This window comes from Suillus paluster (assembly GCF_016628075.1).
Source record: "Suillus paluster strain FC165 chromosome Unknown EDB91scaffold_53, whole genome shotgun sequence".
NCBI lineage: Eukaryota > Fungi > Basidiomycota > Agaricomycetes > Boletales > Suillaceae > Suillus > Suillus paluster.
The window spans coordinates 80,156-100,332 of NW_024537613.1; the positions used below are offsets into that span (position 1 = coordinate 80,156).

At 48.2% G+C, this 20,177-nt stretch overlaps 4 protein-coding genes across 4 annotated transcripts; 3 read left to right on the forward strand and 1 right to left on the reverse strand.

Moving 5' to 3' along the window:
* Nucleotides 1-3,530: 3,530 nt before the first annotated feature.
* On the forward strand, nt 3,531-9,001 carry EDB91DRAFT_1084413 (TPR-like protein; the record flags this gene model as incomplete). The annotated part of the gene is made up of 6 exons (XM_041315758.1): nt 3,531-3,657; nt 3,706-3,882; nt 3,931-4,081; nt 4,133-4,272; nt 4,327-4,445; nt 4,499-9,001. The coding sequence occupies 6 exons, from the start codon at nt 3,531-3,533 to the stop codon at nt 8,999-9,001; spliced, it is 5,217 nt and encodes a 1,738-aa protein (XP_041174300.1).
* A 1,296-nt stretch (nt 9,002-10,297) lies between these two features.
* Nucleotides 10,298-11,726, forward strand: EDB91DRAFT_1338112 (uncharacterized protein; the record flags this gene model as incomplete). Its single annotated transcript, XM_041325610.1, has 6 exons — nt 10,298-10,405; nt 10,539-10,667; nt 10,743-10,824; nt 11,029-11,085; nt 11,270-11,378; nt 11,435-11,726. The coding sequence occupies 6 exons, from the start codon at nt 10,298-10,300 to the stop codon at nt 11,724-11,726; spliced, it is 777 nt and encodes a 258-aa protein (XP_041174301.1).
* Nucleotides 11,727-12,380: 654 nt separating this feature from the next.
* Nucleotides 12,381-13,565, forward strand: EDB91DRAFT_1338113 (uncharacterized protein; the record flags this gene model as incomplete). The annotated part of the gene is made up of 5 exons (XM_041325611.1): nt 12,381-12,395; nt 12,474-12,523; nt 12,565-12,687; nt 12,914-13,179; nt 13,258-13,565. 5 exons carry the CDS (start codon nt 12,381-12,383, stop codon nt 13,299-13,301), a joined length of 498 nt encoding a protein of 165 aa, XP_041174302.1. The 3' UTR covers nt 13,302-13,565.
* Nucleotides 13,566-15,014: 1,449 nt separating this feature from the next.
* Nucleotides 15,015-16,022, reverse strand: EDB91DRAFT_641197 (uncharacterized protein). The gene is made up of 3 exons (XM_041327967.1): nt 15,493-16,022; nt 15,273-15,437; nt 15,015-15,196 (listed from the first exon to the last, which is right to left on the reverse strand). The coding sequence occupies exons 1-2, from the start codon at nt 15,917-15,919 to the stop codon at nt 15,385-15,387; spliced, it is 480 nt and encodes a 159-aa protein (XP_041174303.1). The 5' UTR covers nt 15,920-16,022; the 3' UTR covers nt 15,015-15,196; nt 15,273-15,384.
* Nucleotides 16,023-20,177: the final 4,155 nt, after the last annotated feature.

Below are 20,177 nucleotides of genomic sequence, written 5' to 3' on the forward strand. Positions count from 1 at the left end.
CCCCTGTGCTTCGCGCTCCTTCAATGTGTGTTGTCCTTGACGAAAATGTAGTTCGTGATCGTCTATGCCGTTTGATACATATTGGGATCAATGCATTCCATGTCTTGCGAGCTTGGATGATATGAGAACGATACTACGGAACCAATATGATTATGCGCATTCTGAACAAGACCCATGCCCGCTAGAGGCTGGGTCACCATACTCCTGTTTCACCGTTGCCTCCAAGCTCCACACATAGATTTTTGCATCTGATCGACCACTGGCAACGCATTTTCCATCAGGGGACTTCATCGTTTTGTAAAAGTGGGTCTTCAATTGGCTGATTGGTCTTGAGATTCCAGATGCGAACTGAGCAGACCCTTGAGGCATTGACAATATTGCATTCATCGGAGAGAATGACTTCGGAAGGGATGTGATGTCGTTGGTAGGACCTCAAGGACCTCCATATCAATCGACAAACTAACGAGGTCACCTAATCAGTTATCATGTCCACTGATCTCGATGAGCAGTTCGCTGTCCTTTGACCACAGGCGGAGATCTCATCTGAGCCGCCGCTCGCGAACTTGTCGCATCGTGGAGAGTATTTGACTACACACCGGTTTTTATCGGTGGTGTAATTTGTCGGCCAGTATCCGGATTCCGGACCGTTCTGCAAAATCGTCTGTGGTAGCATACAGTGGATGAACGCGAGCCTTGTAGAATCCAAGTTGGAAAGACGAGAGAGTCGAGAGTCGAGACGCATTTTGGAGACGATGCGCGATCACTCATAAGACTGCCACTTGGAGCTTTGCGAGTTAATGGCCAGCGCCAACGTTCTTCTACAGGTATGGGCCTTACATGCAATGTTGCAGACCATTGGGGTGTCTACTCTCACCCGGCCAACCACGGCAAACTAGAACAAGGGGGCGCTGCCAGTGAACGAAACAGCTCGAGGAATCAAGTTTGTTGAAACCAAAATGGCGTGGACGAGGGAGGGCAAGGAACAGGGTGGGTGCAGACAGCGCATCAGTAAACCGGTGAGACTCAGATATTAGTAGATTTTGTAGTATTTTGTAAGCCCAATGCTTCATTGCATTACTTTACATTACTTTATATTGTTTTATAACGTCATGTATAGGAAAGAGCATTTAGCGTACAAAATATGGGAATATCAGTGGCTCACCGGTTTACTGATGGCAGGTTAGGGAGAGCGGAGTATGTAGTGCTAGCCTGAGGGACGTATGCCAGTGCAGCCTCCGACGAACGCGGCTCCCACGTGTTGTTCTGACCCAATTTGTTTTATCGATTACTTCACTAGTACTTGCTGTAGACTACGTGATTCAAACTTAGCCACAGCCTATCGTTGATCCCACGATACTATTCCTGAGTCAGCGCAAGTAGAACGCATGGGCGGAGCTATCGTGTAGTTCTTCAACTCCTTCTGCGCACTGTCACTCACTGGGTTACCGTTAATTCATTTCACAGGCGATATCATACACACAGATGCCCAGCATGCCTGAATTCTTTTCATAACCATGACGTACTAAGGGTGGTTAATCAATCTTCAGGCGAGTATCTGCGACGTGATAAACACACGGATATCGGGGGACCTTTACAATGCGTGCTAGTGCGTGGAGTTCGGCTGGAAGGTCGACATGCTACATACCACAGCATACGGGGTTCCTTCACCAACACACATTACCGCCGCCCCATCGTTGTTCCGCGGAGTCATGAAGTGCTCGATCCAAGATGCTCATGAGCCAGGTGGAGAATGAGGATGAAACCGAGAGTGGCTTTTTAGAAAGCAACTGTGTAGAGGTCTTGACGTACCGAAGACGTGAATTCCAACATCTCACCGGTCATGCCGCAGAACAGTGTATGTGGTCCCAAGAGATTGTCTAGCGGCGGTGTCGAGGTTGCTACTTCTGATGGCAAACAGTGAGATCTTTTCCGCGCGTTCTCGCATGACATACTTAGTAACTTACGTCCAACAGCTAGGGTTCCGCACGGGTAACACCGCGGGTCGGAAAGCTGACACCGTACCCGTACCCGCCAACACCGTACCCGTCACGGGTACGGGTACACACCGACCCGTCAATAAGCACTGATTGATTGAAAAAGGATTTGAGGGTGGCATACCTGGGACGGAGAGATAGTCTAATACCATCCGATGCAACATTGGATAAGTACGGCAGTTGTTTTGCCACCATGCAAGTGGGTCCTTGGTCTTCACAGTTGGCAATCGAAGGAACTCGTCCAGCTCGCTACTGGTGGTATGAGACATGGAACCAAGTGAGTAGTCACCAAAGTCATCCTCATTCTGTACAGTTGTCAGTGTCAGTGTAGAATTAAATGTTGGATACAGACTACATCTGCTGCAGTGTCATCAGTAGTCTCGGCAGATTTCTCGTATTTATCAGTAAACTCTTCACGGACAAGCTGCTCGGCAGTATCGATCCACTCTTTCTCCCAGGATTGCTCACGGAAGTAGGCAAAAATCAATGGAAAGCAACGCACCGAGATCTGCAGCGGGATCAGGATCAGGATCGGCCGTTGCTTTGTCGTCGTCACTGGCCAACGAATCAGTACTTGATCGTGTGAGATCAACAGTGTCTGTGGGTTTCGATCGAGCAGACCGAGACACAAATGACTGTTTGACCTTCTTCAAGGGGCGGGCCAGAGCCTTAACACCCTTTGCGACGGCCTTTTTGAGTGACTTGGCCTTCTCAGAGATGGACGACGAGATAGACTTAGACGATGAGTGGGTAGACGAGGCATCAGATGCCTTCTTTGCGAGCTTGGTTTTCATGGAGAGACGATTTGGTAGACTTACTGGTCTCGAGTTTTTGCCTTGGCTTTATGGTAGTGACTCGAGCTTCTCTGTAGCAAAGTGTCAGCTCGATAAATTGCTAGAATGATTCACAGGGGCACGAAAGACATGACAGAAATCAATATAGCAAATATTGGGTTGTGATCCTCAAGCACTCAGAGTAAGCCGACACAGAGAATTATAGTACGGTGTTCAGTGGCTGTCAAGGTTCCCGATTTGGTAAGTCATACCCGTTAAACACCGCCAACCCGCGGTAAAGGGTCGTGGTATGGTCACGGGTATGAATATCCAACACCGTACCCGTACCCGCCAAACCCGTCAGCAAAGAACCGCGGTGTTACCCGTACCCGTGCGTTTCCCTACCAACAGCAATGGAATGGGGTTGAGATCCGAGGGCAGTGGCATTCAGGCGGTGCCTTGTCATAATCGAAAGTGTAGAATGCCCTGCGTGTCTTGAGCCTCGCAGCCTACTCGTTTCAATTTATTCAGTTGTGCCCTACAACGTGCCCATGAATGAATCTATGGGTCGCTCGACATGCTGCGAGTCGCTTCCGTCCGTTGACCCGGCTCCCGGAAGTTTCAACACACCCGAGTACTGCACATCACTGGGTGTTACGTGCATGCTGCGGTTCCCTCCTTTATAATCCATCAGCACTTTGCAGGCATTCAGCGTTTCATACCTCTAACACATCTTACTCTCAAGCGTTAGTTTATCATCCAAATGTCAAGTTTCGTGCCTAATCCTCTCGATGATCGCCCCCCACCCTTGGGAGAGGAGCCAAATCACCCTCAGGATCCGGGGGAGACAAATTTTGTCATCAGTGCAGTGCTACAAGTCGTTTTCAATAGTATGTGCCATCTAGCTTCATTGAGCATGTACCAATGACTTCCTGAAGGCATTCTGGCGATGCTTTATTGCGTCATTACTCAACTGTTTCGTTTCGTGGCACCCTCCGTACTGGATCCACTCGATGATACCATCCCACCCTTGAGTGAGGAGCTAAGCCACCCAGAACATCCACAGGACCAGGCAGAGATATACTTCAGTGAAATACAACGCGTCGCCATTACTTGTGGGTGATATGTATCTCCATTTATCACGCATTGTCAATTTTCTCCAGTGATCCGCGCCACTGATCTTACTCTTGGTCTCCGACGGATACCAGCTGGCTTCCATGTGACAGTACAGGCCGATGGTGCCGAATGGCAGACAAGCAACAAATCTGCACATGTAGACCAGCCTGTCGTCGAATGGAACGAGCGCATACTTCTGTAAGTTGTCCTTAACCCAGTCTTTCCTGCAGGTATTGAGAAGGATTGTAGGCCATCAGAGCCATCTTCGAAGGTTCTGGTCAAGGTTTATGCCTCATTTGAATTAGATCCCATGCTCGGTCATGGAGATCTCCTCCGCAAATTTGAGATATCCGTCGGAGAATTACTGGATCGCAGTGAAAGGTCACAACGTCAGTAACTTCTGATTTGAGTGACTCGTGACGGATGTTGACGAGATAATCCAGCTATCATCTTCCAGCCAAAGGCAGGGGAAGTCGTGTCCCCGTGTACATCACTGTTGATGACGGTGGAGCAGCGACGTTCTGATGAAAATGACACTGCAGTTCTTCGCCCCCTTTCTACCGTGAGTGGCCAATGCGTTCTGATAATCCGATACTGAGAGCTTGTAATATACAGCTCACCTCCGGTGATATGAAGACACTAATATTAATAACGGATGCCGGACATCGTCTCCTCGCACGATACCGCAGGACGCAGAACAGCACGGATCTCGATCAATCAATAACACACTTCGAACGCGCCTCTCATCTGTGCCCTGTTGATAACCCCTGCCGCCCTGCAGCACTGTTCAATCTAGCTACCGCAAAGTTCGTTAGTTGCCAGGTTAATGGAACCTACCTCGACCTCGACATCCCCATATCTCTCTTTGAAGAAGCCCTTGATATGCGTCCCACAGGTCATACAGACCGACCTCTTACCCAACTCCATCTTGCCATCGCTCTGCTGTCTCGTTTCATGAAACGGGGATTTCAAGCGGATGCTGATGCGGCTAAAGAGTTACTGAATGAAGTTCGCAATGTCTCCCTTGCCAATAGCCACCTATCCAGAGCAGCTCTGCTTGCAATCGAAACCTCTACCTTCGCCAGGAGCACCAATACAAATACACTTGAGGCGGAGGAGCCCATTGGATCCATGCTTCCGTGGTCCCCGAATGAACTTGCTCGTCGAGCAAAGTTATGTTTGCGCACGGACGATCCCTATGCCCTGGATGAAGTGATATCCCTTCATTATGATGCGCTAGGATACTACAGCACGGCGAATGATCAGCGAGGGCAATTGCTGGGCAATCTCAGCGTAATGCTATCTACCCGCTGGGAGCGTCGAGGTAATGACCAGGACTTAGATGAGGCTATCGTGCTTCAGAGGGAAGCGCTGGCTTTGCGCCCGGTCGGTCATACAGATCGGTCCGGGTCATTGAATAACCTTGCAAATCAACTCTGCATCCGCTTCGAGCACCGAGGCAATGACCAAGACTTGGATGAGGCTATCGTGCTGAACAGGGAAGCGCTGGCTTTGCACCCGGTCGGTCACACACATCGGTCCTTGTCATTGAATAACCTTGCAAAGAAACTCTCCACCCGCTTCGAGCACCGAGGCAATGACCAAGACTTGGATGAGGCTATCGTGCTTCAGAAGGAAGCGCTGGCTTTGCACCCGGTCGGTCACACACATCGGTCCACGTCATTGAATAACCTTGCAAGTCAACTCTCCACCCGCTTCCAGCACCGAGGCAATGACCAAGACTTGGATGAGGCTATCGTGCTTCACAGGGAAGCGCTGGCTTTGCGCCCGGTCGGTCACACAGATCGGTCCTCGTCATTGAATAACCTTGCAAGTCAACTCTCCACCCACTTCCAGCACCGAGGCAATGACCAAGACTTGGATGAGGCTATCGTGCTTTACAGGGAAGCGCTGGCTTTGCGCCCGGTCGGTCACACACATCGGTCCACGTCATTGAATAACCTTGCAAGTCGACTCTCCACCCGCTTCCAGCACCGAGGCAATGACCAAGACTTGGATGAGGCTATCGTGCTTCAGAGGGAAGCGCTGGCTTTGCGCCCGGTCGGTCACACACATCGGTCCACGTCATTGAATAACCTTGCAAGTCGACTCTCCACCCGCTTCCAGCACCGAGGCAATGACCAAGACTTGGATGAGGCTATCGTGCTTCAGAGGGAAGCGCTGGCTTTGCGCCCGGTCGGTCACACACATCGGTCCACGTCATTGAATAACCTTGCAAGTCGACTCTCCACCCGCTTCCAGCACCGAGGCAATGACCAAGACTTGGATGAGGCTATCGTGCTGAACAGGGAAGCGCTGGCTTTGCGCCCGGTCGGTCACACACATCGGTCCATGTCATTGAACAACCTTGGAAGTCATCTCTCCACCCGCTTCGAGCACCGAGGCAATGACCAAGACTTGGATGAGGCTATCGTGCTGAACAGGGAAGCGCTGGATTTGCACCCGGTCGGTCACACAGATCGGTCCGGGTCATTGAATAACCTTGGAAGTCATCTCTCCACCCGCTTCGAGCACCGAGGCAATGACCAAGACTTGGATGAGACTATCGTGCTGAACAGGGAAGCGCTGGCTTTGCGCCCGGTCGGTCACACACATCGGTCCTCGTCATTGAATAACCTTGCAAGTCAACTCTCCACCCACTTCCAGCACCGAGGCAATGACCAAGACTTGGATGAGGCTATCGTGCTTTACAGGGAAGCACTGGCTTTGCGCCCGGTCGGTCACACACATCGGTCCACGTCATTGAATAACCTTGCAAGTCGACTCTCCACCCGCTTCCAGCACCGAGGCAATGACCAAGACTTGGATGAGGCTATCGTGCTTCAGAGGGAAGCGCTGGCTTTGCGCCCGGTCGGTCACACACATCGGTCCACGTCATTGAATAACCTTGCAAGTCGACTCTCCACCCGCTTCCAGCACCGAGGCAATGACCAAGACTTGGATGAGGCTATCGTGCTGAACAGGGAAGCGCTGGCTTTGCGCCCGGTCGGTCACACAGATCGGTCCATGTCATTGAACAACCTTGGAAGTCATCTCTCCACCCGCTTCGAGCACCGAGGCAATGACCAAGACTTGGATGAGGCTATCGTGCTGAACAGGGAAGCGCTGGATTTGCACCCGGTCGGTCACACAGATCGGTCCGGGTCATTGAATAACCTTGGAAGTCATCTCTCCACCCGCTTCGAGCACCGAGGCAATGACCAAGACTTGGATGAGACTATCGTGCTGAACAGGGAAGCGCTGGCTTTGCGCCCGGTCGGTCACACACATCGGTCCTCGTCATTGAATAACCTTGCAAATCAACTCTCCACCCGCTTCCAGCACCGAGGTAATGACCACGACCTCAAAGAGTCGCTAGAGAATCTCCGCTGTGCTTTGGCTCTGTTGACACAACATGATCCTCGTCAATTAGTAGTCCGTCAGTCGCTAGCCTCCGTATATCTGCTGGCCCATCAATCAGGCCTTGGCGAAGACACCGAGGGTCTGAATGCCGCCATGCATCATCTCAAGGTAGCAGCAAATTCTGTCTCTGGCGGTTTGCTAGCCCGCCTGCGCACGAGTCTCATCTGGGTTCACGATGCTGATAAACATTCACATGGCACCGAGCTCGAGGCTTATGCAACTTCCATGCAACTTCTGGACGCTTACATGTCTGCAACAGCTTCGGTGTCATCACGTCATCATATCATGAAGGAGTTCCCAAGCACACTCGCAGTCGATGCTGCATCATGTGCTCTTCGCTGTGGCGATGTGTGCCGTGCTGTAGAGCTGCTGGAACAAGGCAGAACTCTCATATGGACCCAGATGGCGCGATTCCGCACGCCTCTTGACAGCCTCCAGGACCATGGCGCTGATGCAGAGGCGCTGATGAAGAAATTCCGAGACCTTAGCTCCGTCCTTGATCGGCCACCTTCGGATCATTCAGAAGGGACATCAAGAGTCCACGTAGAAGCAGAAGCTACGGGGTACAGACGTCTAGTGGAGGAATGGAGCACAGCTCTACAAGAAATCCGGAAGATCGAGGGCTTCGACCGCTTCCTACTCGCCCCCTTGTTCTCTGAACTTCAACGTGCCGCTCGTGATGGCCCTATCATCATTCTCATTGCAAGCGAGTCGTCTTGCGATGCAATCATCGTCCCACACAATGACCCTCCTATCACTGTAGGACTCGCTATCACTGTAGAAAAATTGGTGCAATTGGCGAACGCACTCCAACGGACGGTGAGAAATGAACAGGAGACACAAGCAAAGCTGGTGGAAACTTTGAGACAGCTGTGGGTCGACGTAGTGAACCCTGTGGTTGAAAATCTCGCCGGAGTTGCAGAGCGAGGGTCGCGAATCTGGTGGTGCCCAACCTCATTATTCAACTTCCTGCCTTTGCATGCCGCTGGCGAATACAAGGGCGGTGGAAAGTCGCTTTCGCAGCTATATGTTTCTTCATACACTCCATCGCTTACCGCGCTCATCAAGGCTCGCAAACACCGTGACAGAGCACTGCCCGTGTCCTTCGCTGCCATTGGTCAGAACCACCCCTCAGGACATTCATTTGCTTTGCCCTGTGTTGAGCCTGAACTGAACTTGGTGCAGAGGCTCCTACCCCCTTCCCCAACTGTGTCCTTCACCAAAGTCACGAGCATCGAATCAACAAAATCGACCGCTCTGCGCACATTGCGTGATAACCACTGGATCCATTTTTCCTGTCACGGGACACAGCACTTTGCGGAACCCTTCAAGTCGGCATTTCTCATGCGCGACGAACCACTCCAACTTCTAGATATCAGCCACACGGATCTGTCTCGGCACCAATTTGCATTTCTTTCTGCTTGTCAGACCGCAGTCGGTGTCCCCGACACTCCTGACGAAGCGATTCACTTGGTGGCTGGTCTGCAATTTTCTGGGGTGAAGAGTGTCATTGGGACATTTTGGAATGTCAATGACAGCACCGTGCAAAGCTTGGTCGAGGCATTCTACAAGGAGTTTTGCGGAGATGGCAAGATGAATTCAAAACGAGCTGCGCGAGCACTGCACAAAGCAGTCCAGTCGTTGAAAGACTTGCCCTTAGAGCAGCGCATCGTGTTCATGCACATTGGCGTATGATCAATTTCGTGGGTCCTCACTCTACTTTCCTGAGACGATCTGACGACTTCGCATGTAGCATCCAACTATGAGTGCGCGCCGGTTGTGGCCAAGGAATGATATTTCAGACTATAGGACTGTATAACTCGCTGATATGTATTACACCTAATCTCGACTTCTATTTGCATTGCATCTCCCAGTGTGTTGACTCAGAGCCCAAGGCGACTGCTTCTAACGTGTGGGTAAGACTGAGGTTCAAAATTATATTATTGGTTCAAACACAGAACTGGTACCGCACGACATAGGGACAAAACATAATTATGAAGGAGTTGATAATTGTGTATCTGAATTGTGCGACTCGTGATCGACCAGCATATCCGCGTATGTAGCATTCCTGTGGGCCTCATGTGCGGCAGGGCGGAAGGGGATGACTTCGAGGATTCACAAGGCAACCGAGTACTGTCTGGTAGATGCTTAGCATTGTCGGTGACACGCTGCACTGTCAACTCACTACATATATAATACGGCTTCAACAAGCATGGAAATGTACTCCAGCATGACATCCATCATGGGATTGGATGGACGCCAATGGTGATTCGTGTCACCAGGCGGCGAGGTAGGAGCTTCTCACAACACACAACGAGCTAAATTATTGAGACAGGACTCGGACGGTGCGATAGCGGAGTTGTATGCGTGTTTGCGATTAGCGATGGACCTGCCAGTAAGGTGTTGATCGTGTACGAAGGAAAGAACGAATGAGAAGTACCGGTACCAGGATCCGGTCGTCTGGGAGATGGGTATTACTATTACATCGCAGTAAGTTGTTCTCAGCCATGCGCAAATATAGCGAAATCCAGTTTTTAGGGCTCAGAGGAAATAGAATCAGCTACTTGACACGGATTCTTCGTCCGAAGTAATATCTCGGCACTTGCCGATTGTAAGGCCTCTACTCAGTTTCTAACTTGGCCTGGTCATGGCCTACATAACATTCGCCCCGAGAGTCAATTGAGGACGAGCGCCCGAAACGTGGAGAAGTTGTTTATAATAAGCTAGAAGAGGGAGGCTTGAGGAGCCAGAAGAGGTCTACAGACTTTCAAATTATATGGTGCGTATATCTACATATACTTTCTTGCTTGAACTTCTCTAACCCTCTTTATGGCCTAGTAGAAATCCCACTCTTCTTATCCTCCCTACAGCGCTTCATAACTCCATTATCCTATCCAGGGGCCAACTCTGCTCTCCGCAACCTACCTCCACTCCCCATCATCATTACCTGAATCAAAACATGTTCTTGCGAGGACCTACATCAGCTCATACATGACGTCCCTCATAAATTTGCCAATGGTGCTGCTACTGCACACCTCGCTCACTGCGCTGTACCCCCCAATGATTTTACCTCGCATAGGTGTGCACACCGCTGCGTACGTACGCGAGCGGTTGAGCTTGTCTGTATAATGAGATTCCCTGGATTGAACTCCAACATCGGACCGACTGTGGGGCAGAACAGTACGTGTCCTCCTAGCCTTTTGATCAGACTCTCGCTAAACCTGACATGCAGTGGGCACAATATCACTCCCATCGAGTATCCGGTCCATCTGCCACAGATACTACGACGGCTGTCACGCCGTACCACATGCCATCGATGTGCGAGACCGAGAGAGGCCCGGTGAGGGCTGGGGAATATTGGGTACGTTCTCTTCCCGTTCACCATGCCCTCAAATTGAAATATAACAACGAACGTCTAATTACGAATACAAAACAGATTCGGTCCTCCTCTCCTTACCCCAAATGTTCAACATCTCACCAACAGACAAGACTCTCTTGGAAGCCTCTCAGCAATAGAGGTAAGACATCGATGTGAAGACCGGATCAAAAGGGGAGGGAGAGCCCGCCGGGACAGTTTGAGGAGGATGAGTATGCGGAGATGGAGAAGAAACGGCAGAGGATTACGAGTTTGGATGTTTGGGGCGTTATGAAGCTTGAAGCTTGATGTGAGTGGTTTTTGAGTGTGATATATGCGTGGAATTGACTGGCGCTTTACTTTTTAGAGTTCGTGTCCGGGAGGCCATGTATTAGCTATTCTGGAGAATACAGAATAGTAAACGGTGAGTACATTGCAGATAGTGCTGGGTTTGATTTCTCACTGGTTGTTGTTTGGTCAGCAATCTAGCAGAACAGCGAGCCTTGTGTTTCGTTTCGACCTTGTCTTCCGCTGTATATGCGCAGCGCTACATCATTGACTGCAACCTTGTCATAATGACGGATCTGGTGACGCTGGTGGTTTCTTAGTGTTCGTTCATTCGCGCCTCGTTCTCATGCGTCCTGTTCGGTATCGATTCAATTCACAGATCCGTTCTCCCCTTGTCCCCCCATCATCTGCAACACAGTGGGAAATATTGTGTGCCCGTGGCAGCACCGTAAGTGTCAGCGCATTGTGTACTTCGTGTGGAATAGAGCTGGAGTCGAGATTGCGGGATATTCTGTTAGACCTCAAAGCACCAGAGGGAATATCAGAAAGGACAAGCGCGACATGGATAAACTTTGGAAGGAAGCTGGACACGTCAAGGCTATCAACTCCGACGCGATTTCGACTGTGGCTAAGCGGCTGTTGGCAAATAAGCATCCCGTTCTACCTTTTTGGCTATTCGAGTCTACATGTTCATTAGAAATTGCATCATGCGCCGATGAATCTGCTGTGCTTGACGCAGCGCCTTGTGGGCTTCCCTCTCGCAGGACATACGAGTAACTGATATCATAATACATGTCATTCATGCATCTAATCCTGGCACGCGAACGGTCCACACGGCAGTCTTGCCTGCTGTCGACATATAGTGCGAGAATAACTCTGAAGTTGTAGTCAGCAGCCTGCGCAGATTTGCACGACAAAGACCCAGAAAATGAGTTCTTTTTGCCGTTACATGCTGCTGGCGAGTACTACAAGCATGGTTGAAAGTTCCTTCGAATTATATGTTTCCTCATGCACGCTATCATGTACGGTACGTGCTGATCAGGGCTCGCGGGAGTCACAACAGATCCTTGTCCATGTCTTTTGCTGAATCGTGATCAAAAGGAGAAATCAATGATGAAACGTAGTGCGCCGAGTTACGAATTACAATCATCTAAGTTTACAGATGAGAAACATGTACATCATGATCTTGTCCTCGATATATGTTTGATCTGCTAGTGCTTGCACATCAAAGAGCGTAATAACTGAGACACTCCCTCGAAATGTGGTGCTAAGGAGATAATAGATTCAGTGTATCTTAAGACTCCTGTCAATACCACTGCATGGAAAATCCCAGAGCGCCAAGGTTGGGTATCTTTTACAAACACGGAAGAAAGAATGAGCTCAGCCAGTCGCCTAAAATATGAACTTCTCTCGCAGCCCAAATGAACTACAATGGGGGAGCTCGCAGTAGGTCGCTTCTGCTTCTGTTTTCGCTTCTGCGTCCATAATAAATCGATAATTTCACATATACAGCAAAATAAATAGAAACTAAATCGAATATACCATTTCTGGCCATTCCGCTCGGAATGCGCTATGTAAGTCGCATTGTACTCTATTTTATACCTCGCATGACTAGATTGAAGAAGACACAGAATATACCCTACATTCAGTGGAGCGCGAACGAGCACTTGCGTGTCATCGCGGAAATCGGCGCAAAGGCAAATTACAAGGTTTTGTTTGGTGAAAAGATCAGCATGAGGTGAGCCTGAGGACATCCGAGTCACTAGTACTAATTCACAGGGAGTCCTAATTTCCACGCGCACCATTATCCATACCGGCTTGTTTGATATCAGGGTCACTTATCCTCGTGTGCTGGTATGTCATCTAATACGCACTCGAAGCTGTCTAAGACATAATATATACACACCTCCAGAGTATCAATGTAGCTGCATCTGCTCCGTTATCAGCTGCACCACGCCCATCAGGTGCATCATTCACAGCCGAAGGCGTCGTCAACCCATCCAGCCCTTCAACGCACCCCTCAAATCCTCCCCCTCCTCACTCCCACAGCTCAAACGCACCCAGGGTGCAAAGATAGAAAACTCGGTGTGCATTAAGACCGTGAAATTTCATGCGCATTGCGAGAGTTTTGGCACCGCGCTGGGCGAGCCAACAGTCAAATGCGCTCGGGAGGAGTCGGTAGGAAACGGAGCTTTTGCGCGAGCCATTACTTTCTTATGGAATACTGCCGGTAAGTACTAGTACCTTCAACTTGAAGGGAAGCACTTTGACCTTGTAAATTTGCCGAAAACACCCCGAGTTGGAACAGGTATGATGATGCTGACAGCACCACCGTTTATTTTACCGTACTAATGACCTCCCAGCCTGGTGGCTGGCGTGCGTCACTGCATTACACACGCTTCTCACGCTGTCCAGAGCTGGGAATATCCTTTCGCTCCCCTTTGCTCTACGCTCCTTCGATGTACGTTGTCGTTGACGAAAGTATAGTTCATGATTGTCTATGCCGTTTGATACATATTGGGATCAATGCATTCTATGTCTCGCGAGCTTGACTGATATGAGAACGATACTACGAAACCAATATCCTGGTATGATTATGCGCATTCTGAACGAGACCATGCCCGCTAGAGGCTGGGACACCAAACTCCTGTTTCACCGTTGCCTCCAAGCTCCATGCATAGATTTTGCATCTGATCTACCACTGGCAACGTATTTTCCATCAAGGGGGTTCATCGTCTTGTAAAAGTGGGTCTTCAATTGGCTGATTGGTCTTGAGATTCCAGATACGAACTCGGCAGACCCTTGTGGCGCTGACAATGTTGCATTCATTGGAGAGAATGACTTCGGAAGGGGTGTGATGGCGTTAGTAGGACCTCGAGGACCTCCCTATCAATCGACAAACTAACGAGGTCATTTAATCAGCTATCATGTCCCCTGATCTCAATGAGCAGTTCGCTGTCTTTTGACCACAGGCGGAGATCTCATCTGAGCCGCCGCTCGCGAACTCGTCGCCTCGTGGAGAGTATTTGACTGCACGCCGGTTTTTATCGGTGGTGTAATTTGTCGGCAAGTATCCGGATTCCGGACCGTTCTGCAGAGTTGTCTGTGGTAGCATACAGTGAATGAACGCGAGCCTTGTAGAATCCAAGTTGGAAAGAGTCGAGACGCATTTTGGGGACGATGCGCGATCACTCGTAAGACTGCCACGGTACCGCAAGTTGGAGCTTTGCGAGTTAAGGGACAGCGCCAACGTTCTTCTACAGGTATGGCCATTGGCGAGGGGAAACTAATAAGCATAGAAGTCATTGTGCGTCGTTATTCGCCTCTTCTAATGATGCGACTAGGAGACTAGGTGAGCCAGGTGGTGTGATTGAGATGTAGAACTCTTGGTAGTCCTTCACGATAGGTTGAGGGTGAGTCCAACATCAATTTCATTCGCACAGACCCAGATTTACTTACTACAGAAATAACAGAGGCAATTTAATATCGCAGTGAATGATGTCCATGATGTGGGATGAACCTGAATACTTTCCTTGCTCATGTGGCATTCCTTTTCCCTTCCCGCTTGTGAGTACATATCTCTGTACTCTGTTGCTAGCTGATGTTGGACATCGCTCGCCTCCATTATGACAACATGCCAATATCAGCCTGTATTGCATGTAACACCCCGAGCGGTTACTTATTTATGTCTAAAGATAACCTGACTGACCTGACCAGGCGGCCGTCATCTCCAGCTTTGCATGTAAGGTGCTATCGCAGTCTACATATATAGTATTGCTACACCAACAGAGTCAGTTTGGTATTCAAAAAAAATCAATGGATGAAAACAGCACTACGAGCACATCATGCGACACGAATCGAGCTGAGGAAGGTTAAGGGAGAAGACTTACTCGTCTATTACCCAGTCACCCAACGATTGCCAAATTCCGCGGGGGATCTTGCCAGGTTTGATACCCGTGTATGTTTGAGGTCTACACCAGCAAGCGAGTAAATCATGATTCCATACGCCATTAATATGTCTTCGAAAGAGTCGGAACAATAAACCTACTCCTCAGGTACAAGCGCCTGTGATGGACATTTCATTGGCAAGCGGAGAGGTTGGCGGGGTCGCATAGCCAGGCAGCCCTCTGTGGGCATCTATCAGGAATACAGCGTCTGGCCGCGCTGGGAAGCTATGCTCAGAGGACCATACTCGACGCGCCACATTCCATCCGTTCCCATGTAAAATCCTAGCTGTCATATACGTCCTGGAGGGAATATCATGTCCACATTATTATCAGGGTGAGGAAGTGCGGAACAGGCCAAAAGACGTGGTTGACGTACCGGGAACAAATTTTATGCTAGATTTCTCTGTAATATGTAGGCGTTTCTGGAACATTCTGAAGCGGAAAGAAGCAATGAAGTGGTTGGCGCCAACTCCATCCCTCTTATGCACTTAAATCCCATCTGGCGGACAACCCAAAAGAAGTCTTAAAGACTCATCCTTGGCTGGTACACGATGAATCAATCACCACACGGGCATTGTGAAGGACCATAAACTTACTATTTTTTCCTCCCAAATTCAACTCCATAAACAATGTGTGGTCGTGAACTGTCATGCAAGCAAGACGCAAGTCGGAAGTACAGACAGACGGGAAGTGGGAAATGAATGTGATAAAAGCCCAAAGGGCTTCTCGGCGGTTATTTACAATCGCCCAATACAGCGCCGTGTGATCCTCGATATTGGGTTGTTGCAGGAGGTCGGGGAACTCTGCTGCCAGTGGGAGAGCAGCAGCGCATGAATCGAGAATTAGGGCGAAAGAGGAAGAGGTGAAATTGAGAGAGGAGACAATATCACAGATGCGAGATAGAACTGTGGCACGAAGTTCCTCTTCACAAGCAGACCTCAAAATTTCGTTGTACGAAGGGGGGTGTATTACAGTGTAAGAAGCACTTTTCCGACCTCCGGACAAGCCTGAAATTGCAAACATAAATCTTTGCGCACTGAGCCTGTTGCACAAAAGAGCCGCCCATCACAGGAAGCACTGCCACCAACATGCGGTTTGAGCAAGGCGACGACAAATACAGGCTGCAGCATGCGAAATCGACCATATAGTTTTATCACCTCTAACGTCTCTCCTCGCCCACGACTATCCATTCTTTGATCGAGCTGTAACTGACTGATAGGTTTGTAAAGCATGGTGGGAATTTCAACATGTTCTCCTATGGTCATGCTGCACCAAGAGACCGAGTCAAGCACGTCAGCAAAAGGTAGAGAAGAAAAACTAGAAGATTTGTCACAGTCACCTCTGGCGAGTGCGGAGGATCTGCCACCCTATGGTGCACAGCACCACCAGGATGCACTTTGGAAAGGTGAGCGATTGCTCAGTGGCACCCACTGATTGACTCAACAAGAAGCAGGCGGGAGTGAAGCGCTCCCTCCTCAGTGGAATCAGTTTGTGGTGCCAGATGGACCAACAGTATTCCAACATATCAACGCATACAAGGCTTCATGGTACCGACCTTTACCAGGAGAGTCCATAATGCTATATTGATACATCCAAACTGGACTATAAGCCTAAAACTAGGATACATCATCCAGTAAGATTATCCATTATCCATTGGATGTATCCCATGGTGGATCCCATCTGTTGCATACACAGCCGCATTTTTCGCATTTTTGAAACTCAGCTGTTTGTCATTCCAGGATATATTCATTATTCACAAAACATATCCCATTTTGGTCACCTCCTCATGTCAGGTCTTCCCACATTATTCCCACACATCACATGTTCGCCCCCACAACACCAAAAACATCGCCCATTTTGGGAATCTCCACAATATCAATTGTTCCCACACCCTCCCCATATCACTGCAGCTTCACCACCACACCACAATTGCTCCCCTTTCATATATAAGTAGTAGTTTGGTTTATATATGTATAATATAATATAATAGACCGCTTTTTTTGTCTATTTGTGTACCTGCTCCTCCTCCAGGACCCTTTCAAAATGATGTAGGATATAAAACATTTTCGCACTTTTGCCCCTTTGACAAGGAAGTGTCCTAGGGTATTCAGAACATGATTATGAGTATATATGAAGATATTCCCAACTTTATTTGACCCTCTGAAGTGTCCTACATCAATAAATCTAACACATATATAGAAAAACACAAAATATGTTCCCATTTAATTATTTGTAGATGGATGGACTTGGAAAAATGATTCCAAGCACCTATTCAGTAATATGAACAATGTATCAGGAGCCTAGGACCATAGGATAATCCCCTGTTGCATGGTGTGCCCCCCTTCTCCTAGTGGTTTACCCCCTGTGAATTTTTTTCCTGAAGGACCGGACCTCAATTGAGGTGGGGGGTCTATTTCTATGTATATTTGAGGTAGGTCTATCATATAGCTGGCCCAGGACACACATAGGATCCTGCTACAGGAACAAAAACATAGAAAATCGCATTTTTGACATTTTTGATGTGTTTCAGTATTTTACCATTGCATCTATGATACAACCTGTTCATATATAATGAGCATAGCATATATACTTGCTTTTTTATGACCAAGATCGGCTCACAATAGGCTGGAGCTGTGAGCTAGTGTATATGCTTGCTATTTCTACTGATAAGGGGCCCATGCCTTCAAAACATCAAATATTAATGATCAGAAACCTGGAGTACATTTGGAATATATACAGCATCATATATATAAATGTATAGAATAATCCAACAATGATTGAGTGCTGAGGAAGTGAAATAGATAAGAAATTAAGTGTGGGAAACTTCACAAACCCAAAACATCGAAAATGGTCAGTTGAGCAGTAGTCAGACTTTAATGCTGGGTCAACTCATGTTTACACTACATCCCTTCCCTCCACCCTTTACCCTCAGGGCAGTAGGTAGTATAGGTTCCTTAGGTAGTTTACAATCTATCCTACATATTTTAAATGAAATCTTTGACATTTATCATTTATATATATATAAATGACACTTTGTGCAAAAAGATATCAATTGTCACTTTTCACACATGTCATTTTGCCTGTCATTACATCAATCCTTCATGGATCTTTCTAAGCCTTTAGGGACATCATAAGGGATATATATAGGGGGTATCACAGGTCTCTGATTACTTATCACAGGCTTGATTACCATGTAGGCTTCTGATCAGTAGAAATACCCCCTCTACATCAGATCTCATGTTTTTGCCATATATCTAGCTGGTATTTGGTGTAGAACACATGTATGCATGTACTACTGACTATAAATGAGCAGGGTTGACCATGTGTGCAAGTGTAATATACTAAAAAACATCAAAAATGCCAAACATACAATATTTTATGTTTTTGTTCCTGTAGATGGATCCTGTGTGTGTCCAGGGCTAGCTATATGACAGACATACTCCAAATATATATAGAAATAGACCCCCTACCTCAATGTAGGTCCGGTCCTACAGGAAAAAAATTCACAGGGGGTAAACCACCAGGAGAAGGAGGGCACACCATGCAACAGGGGGTTGTCCTATGGTCCTAGGATCCTGATACATTGTTCATATTACTGAATAGGTGCTTGGAATCATTTTTCCAAGTCCATCCATCTACAAGTAATTAAATGGGAACATATTTTGTGTTTTTCTGTATATGTGTTATATTTATTGATGTAGGACACTTCAGAGGGTCAAATAAAGTTGGGAATATCTTCATATTCACTCATAATCATGTTCTGAATACCCTAGGACACTTCCTTGTCAAAGGGGCAAAAGTGCGAAAATGTTTTATATCCTACATCATTTTGAAAGGGTCCTGGAGGAGGAGCAGGTACACAAATAGACAAAAAAAGCGGTCTATTATATTATATTATACATATATAAACCAAACTACTACTTATATATGAAAGGGGAGCAATTGTGGTGTGGTGGTGAAGCTGCAGTGATATGGGGAGGGTGTGGGAACAATTGATATTGTGGAGATTCCCAAAATGGGCGATGTTTTTGGTGTTGTGGGGGCGAACATGTGATGTGTGGGAATAATGTGGGAAGACCTGACAATGAGGAGGTGACCAAAATGGGATATGTTTTGTGAATAATGAATATATCCTGGAATGACAAACAGCTGAGTTTCAAAAATGCGAAAAATGCGGCTGTGTATGCAACAGATGGGATCCACCATGGGATACATCCATCTGGATAATAGATAATGGATAATCTAACTGAATGATGTATCCTAGTTTTAGGGCTATAGCCCAAAAGGATATATCCATCCAGCAACATCAGGTGACCAGGAGTGCGACTCGGTGAGCAAAGAAAATGTCCCTGGAAGCGTTGAACTCATGCCAGAATGTAGATCAAGATGGAGATCTTGTTCCCGGATGGGAATGGTACATTTCACCCCTCGGCCGGTCATACTTTGTCAACCATGATACTTGGACCACAACCTGGAGGAAACCAACACCAAAGCATCCAGCAGGGAGCTTGACACCCGAGTGCCTCATCGAGGGTTACTCCGCGTGCATATTGAACCTTGCCTTCTTGGGTGCCACTGGCAATATATTGGGCGCATCAAACGATGGTTCAATTCGTCATTGGACAAGAAATGGAGAGCCGGTAGGGAAATCATGGGATAGTGACAAAGGAGGAGTATTCTCCTTAGCAGTGTCTCCCAATGACACAATTATCGTGACTGGAGGCGTAGATGGCAGACTACGGCTATGGAATATAGGCAATGGTAACATGATCGGCGAGCCATGGGAGGGGCATGCTGGTGGAGTGATGTGCCTCGATTGGTCTCCGCATGCAGTAGGCATACTTAGCGGATCACACGACAGCACCATAAGACGATGGAACCCGCATACTGGCCAACAAATCACCCGACTGATAGAGACTGGTCATGGTTGGGTTCTTACTGTCAAATACTCTGTATGGGGCGACAAATTTGCAACCGGTGGGATGGACAAGGCGGTCCGTGTGTGGTCAAAGGACGGCAAGCTGCTCATTGAGATCAAAGGTCGTCACGACCACTGGGTGATGTCGCTATGTTGGTCCAAGGATAGCGCACACATCTTTTCCGCATCAACGGATAGCACCATCCGAAAATGTCAGTCACTTGACGGGAAGGAGCTCATCGTTCTTCGCGGTCATGCCAAGGCTGTCACATCCTTATGTCTGTCCCCAGATGAAAGCCGTCTTGTCAGTGCATCACATGATTGCTCGGTTCGCATCTGGGACCTCAAGACCAATCAGCTAGT

Coding starts and splice junctions, on each gene's coding strand:
- EDB91DRAFT_641197 (XM_041327967.1), bottom strand. CDS start 15,919: ATGTTTGCAATTTCAGGCTTGTCCGGAGGTCGGAAAAGTGCTTCTTAC. Junction 15,438..15,492: donor GAATTTGGGAGGAAAAAATA/GTAAGTTTATGG, acceptor ATCGTGTACCAG/CCAAGGATGAGTCTTTAAGA.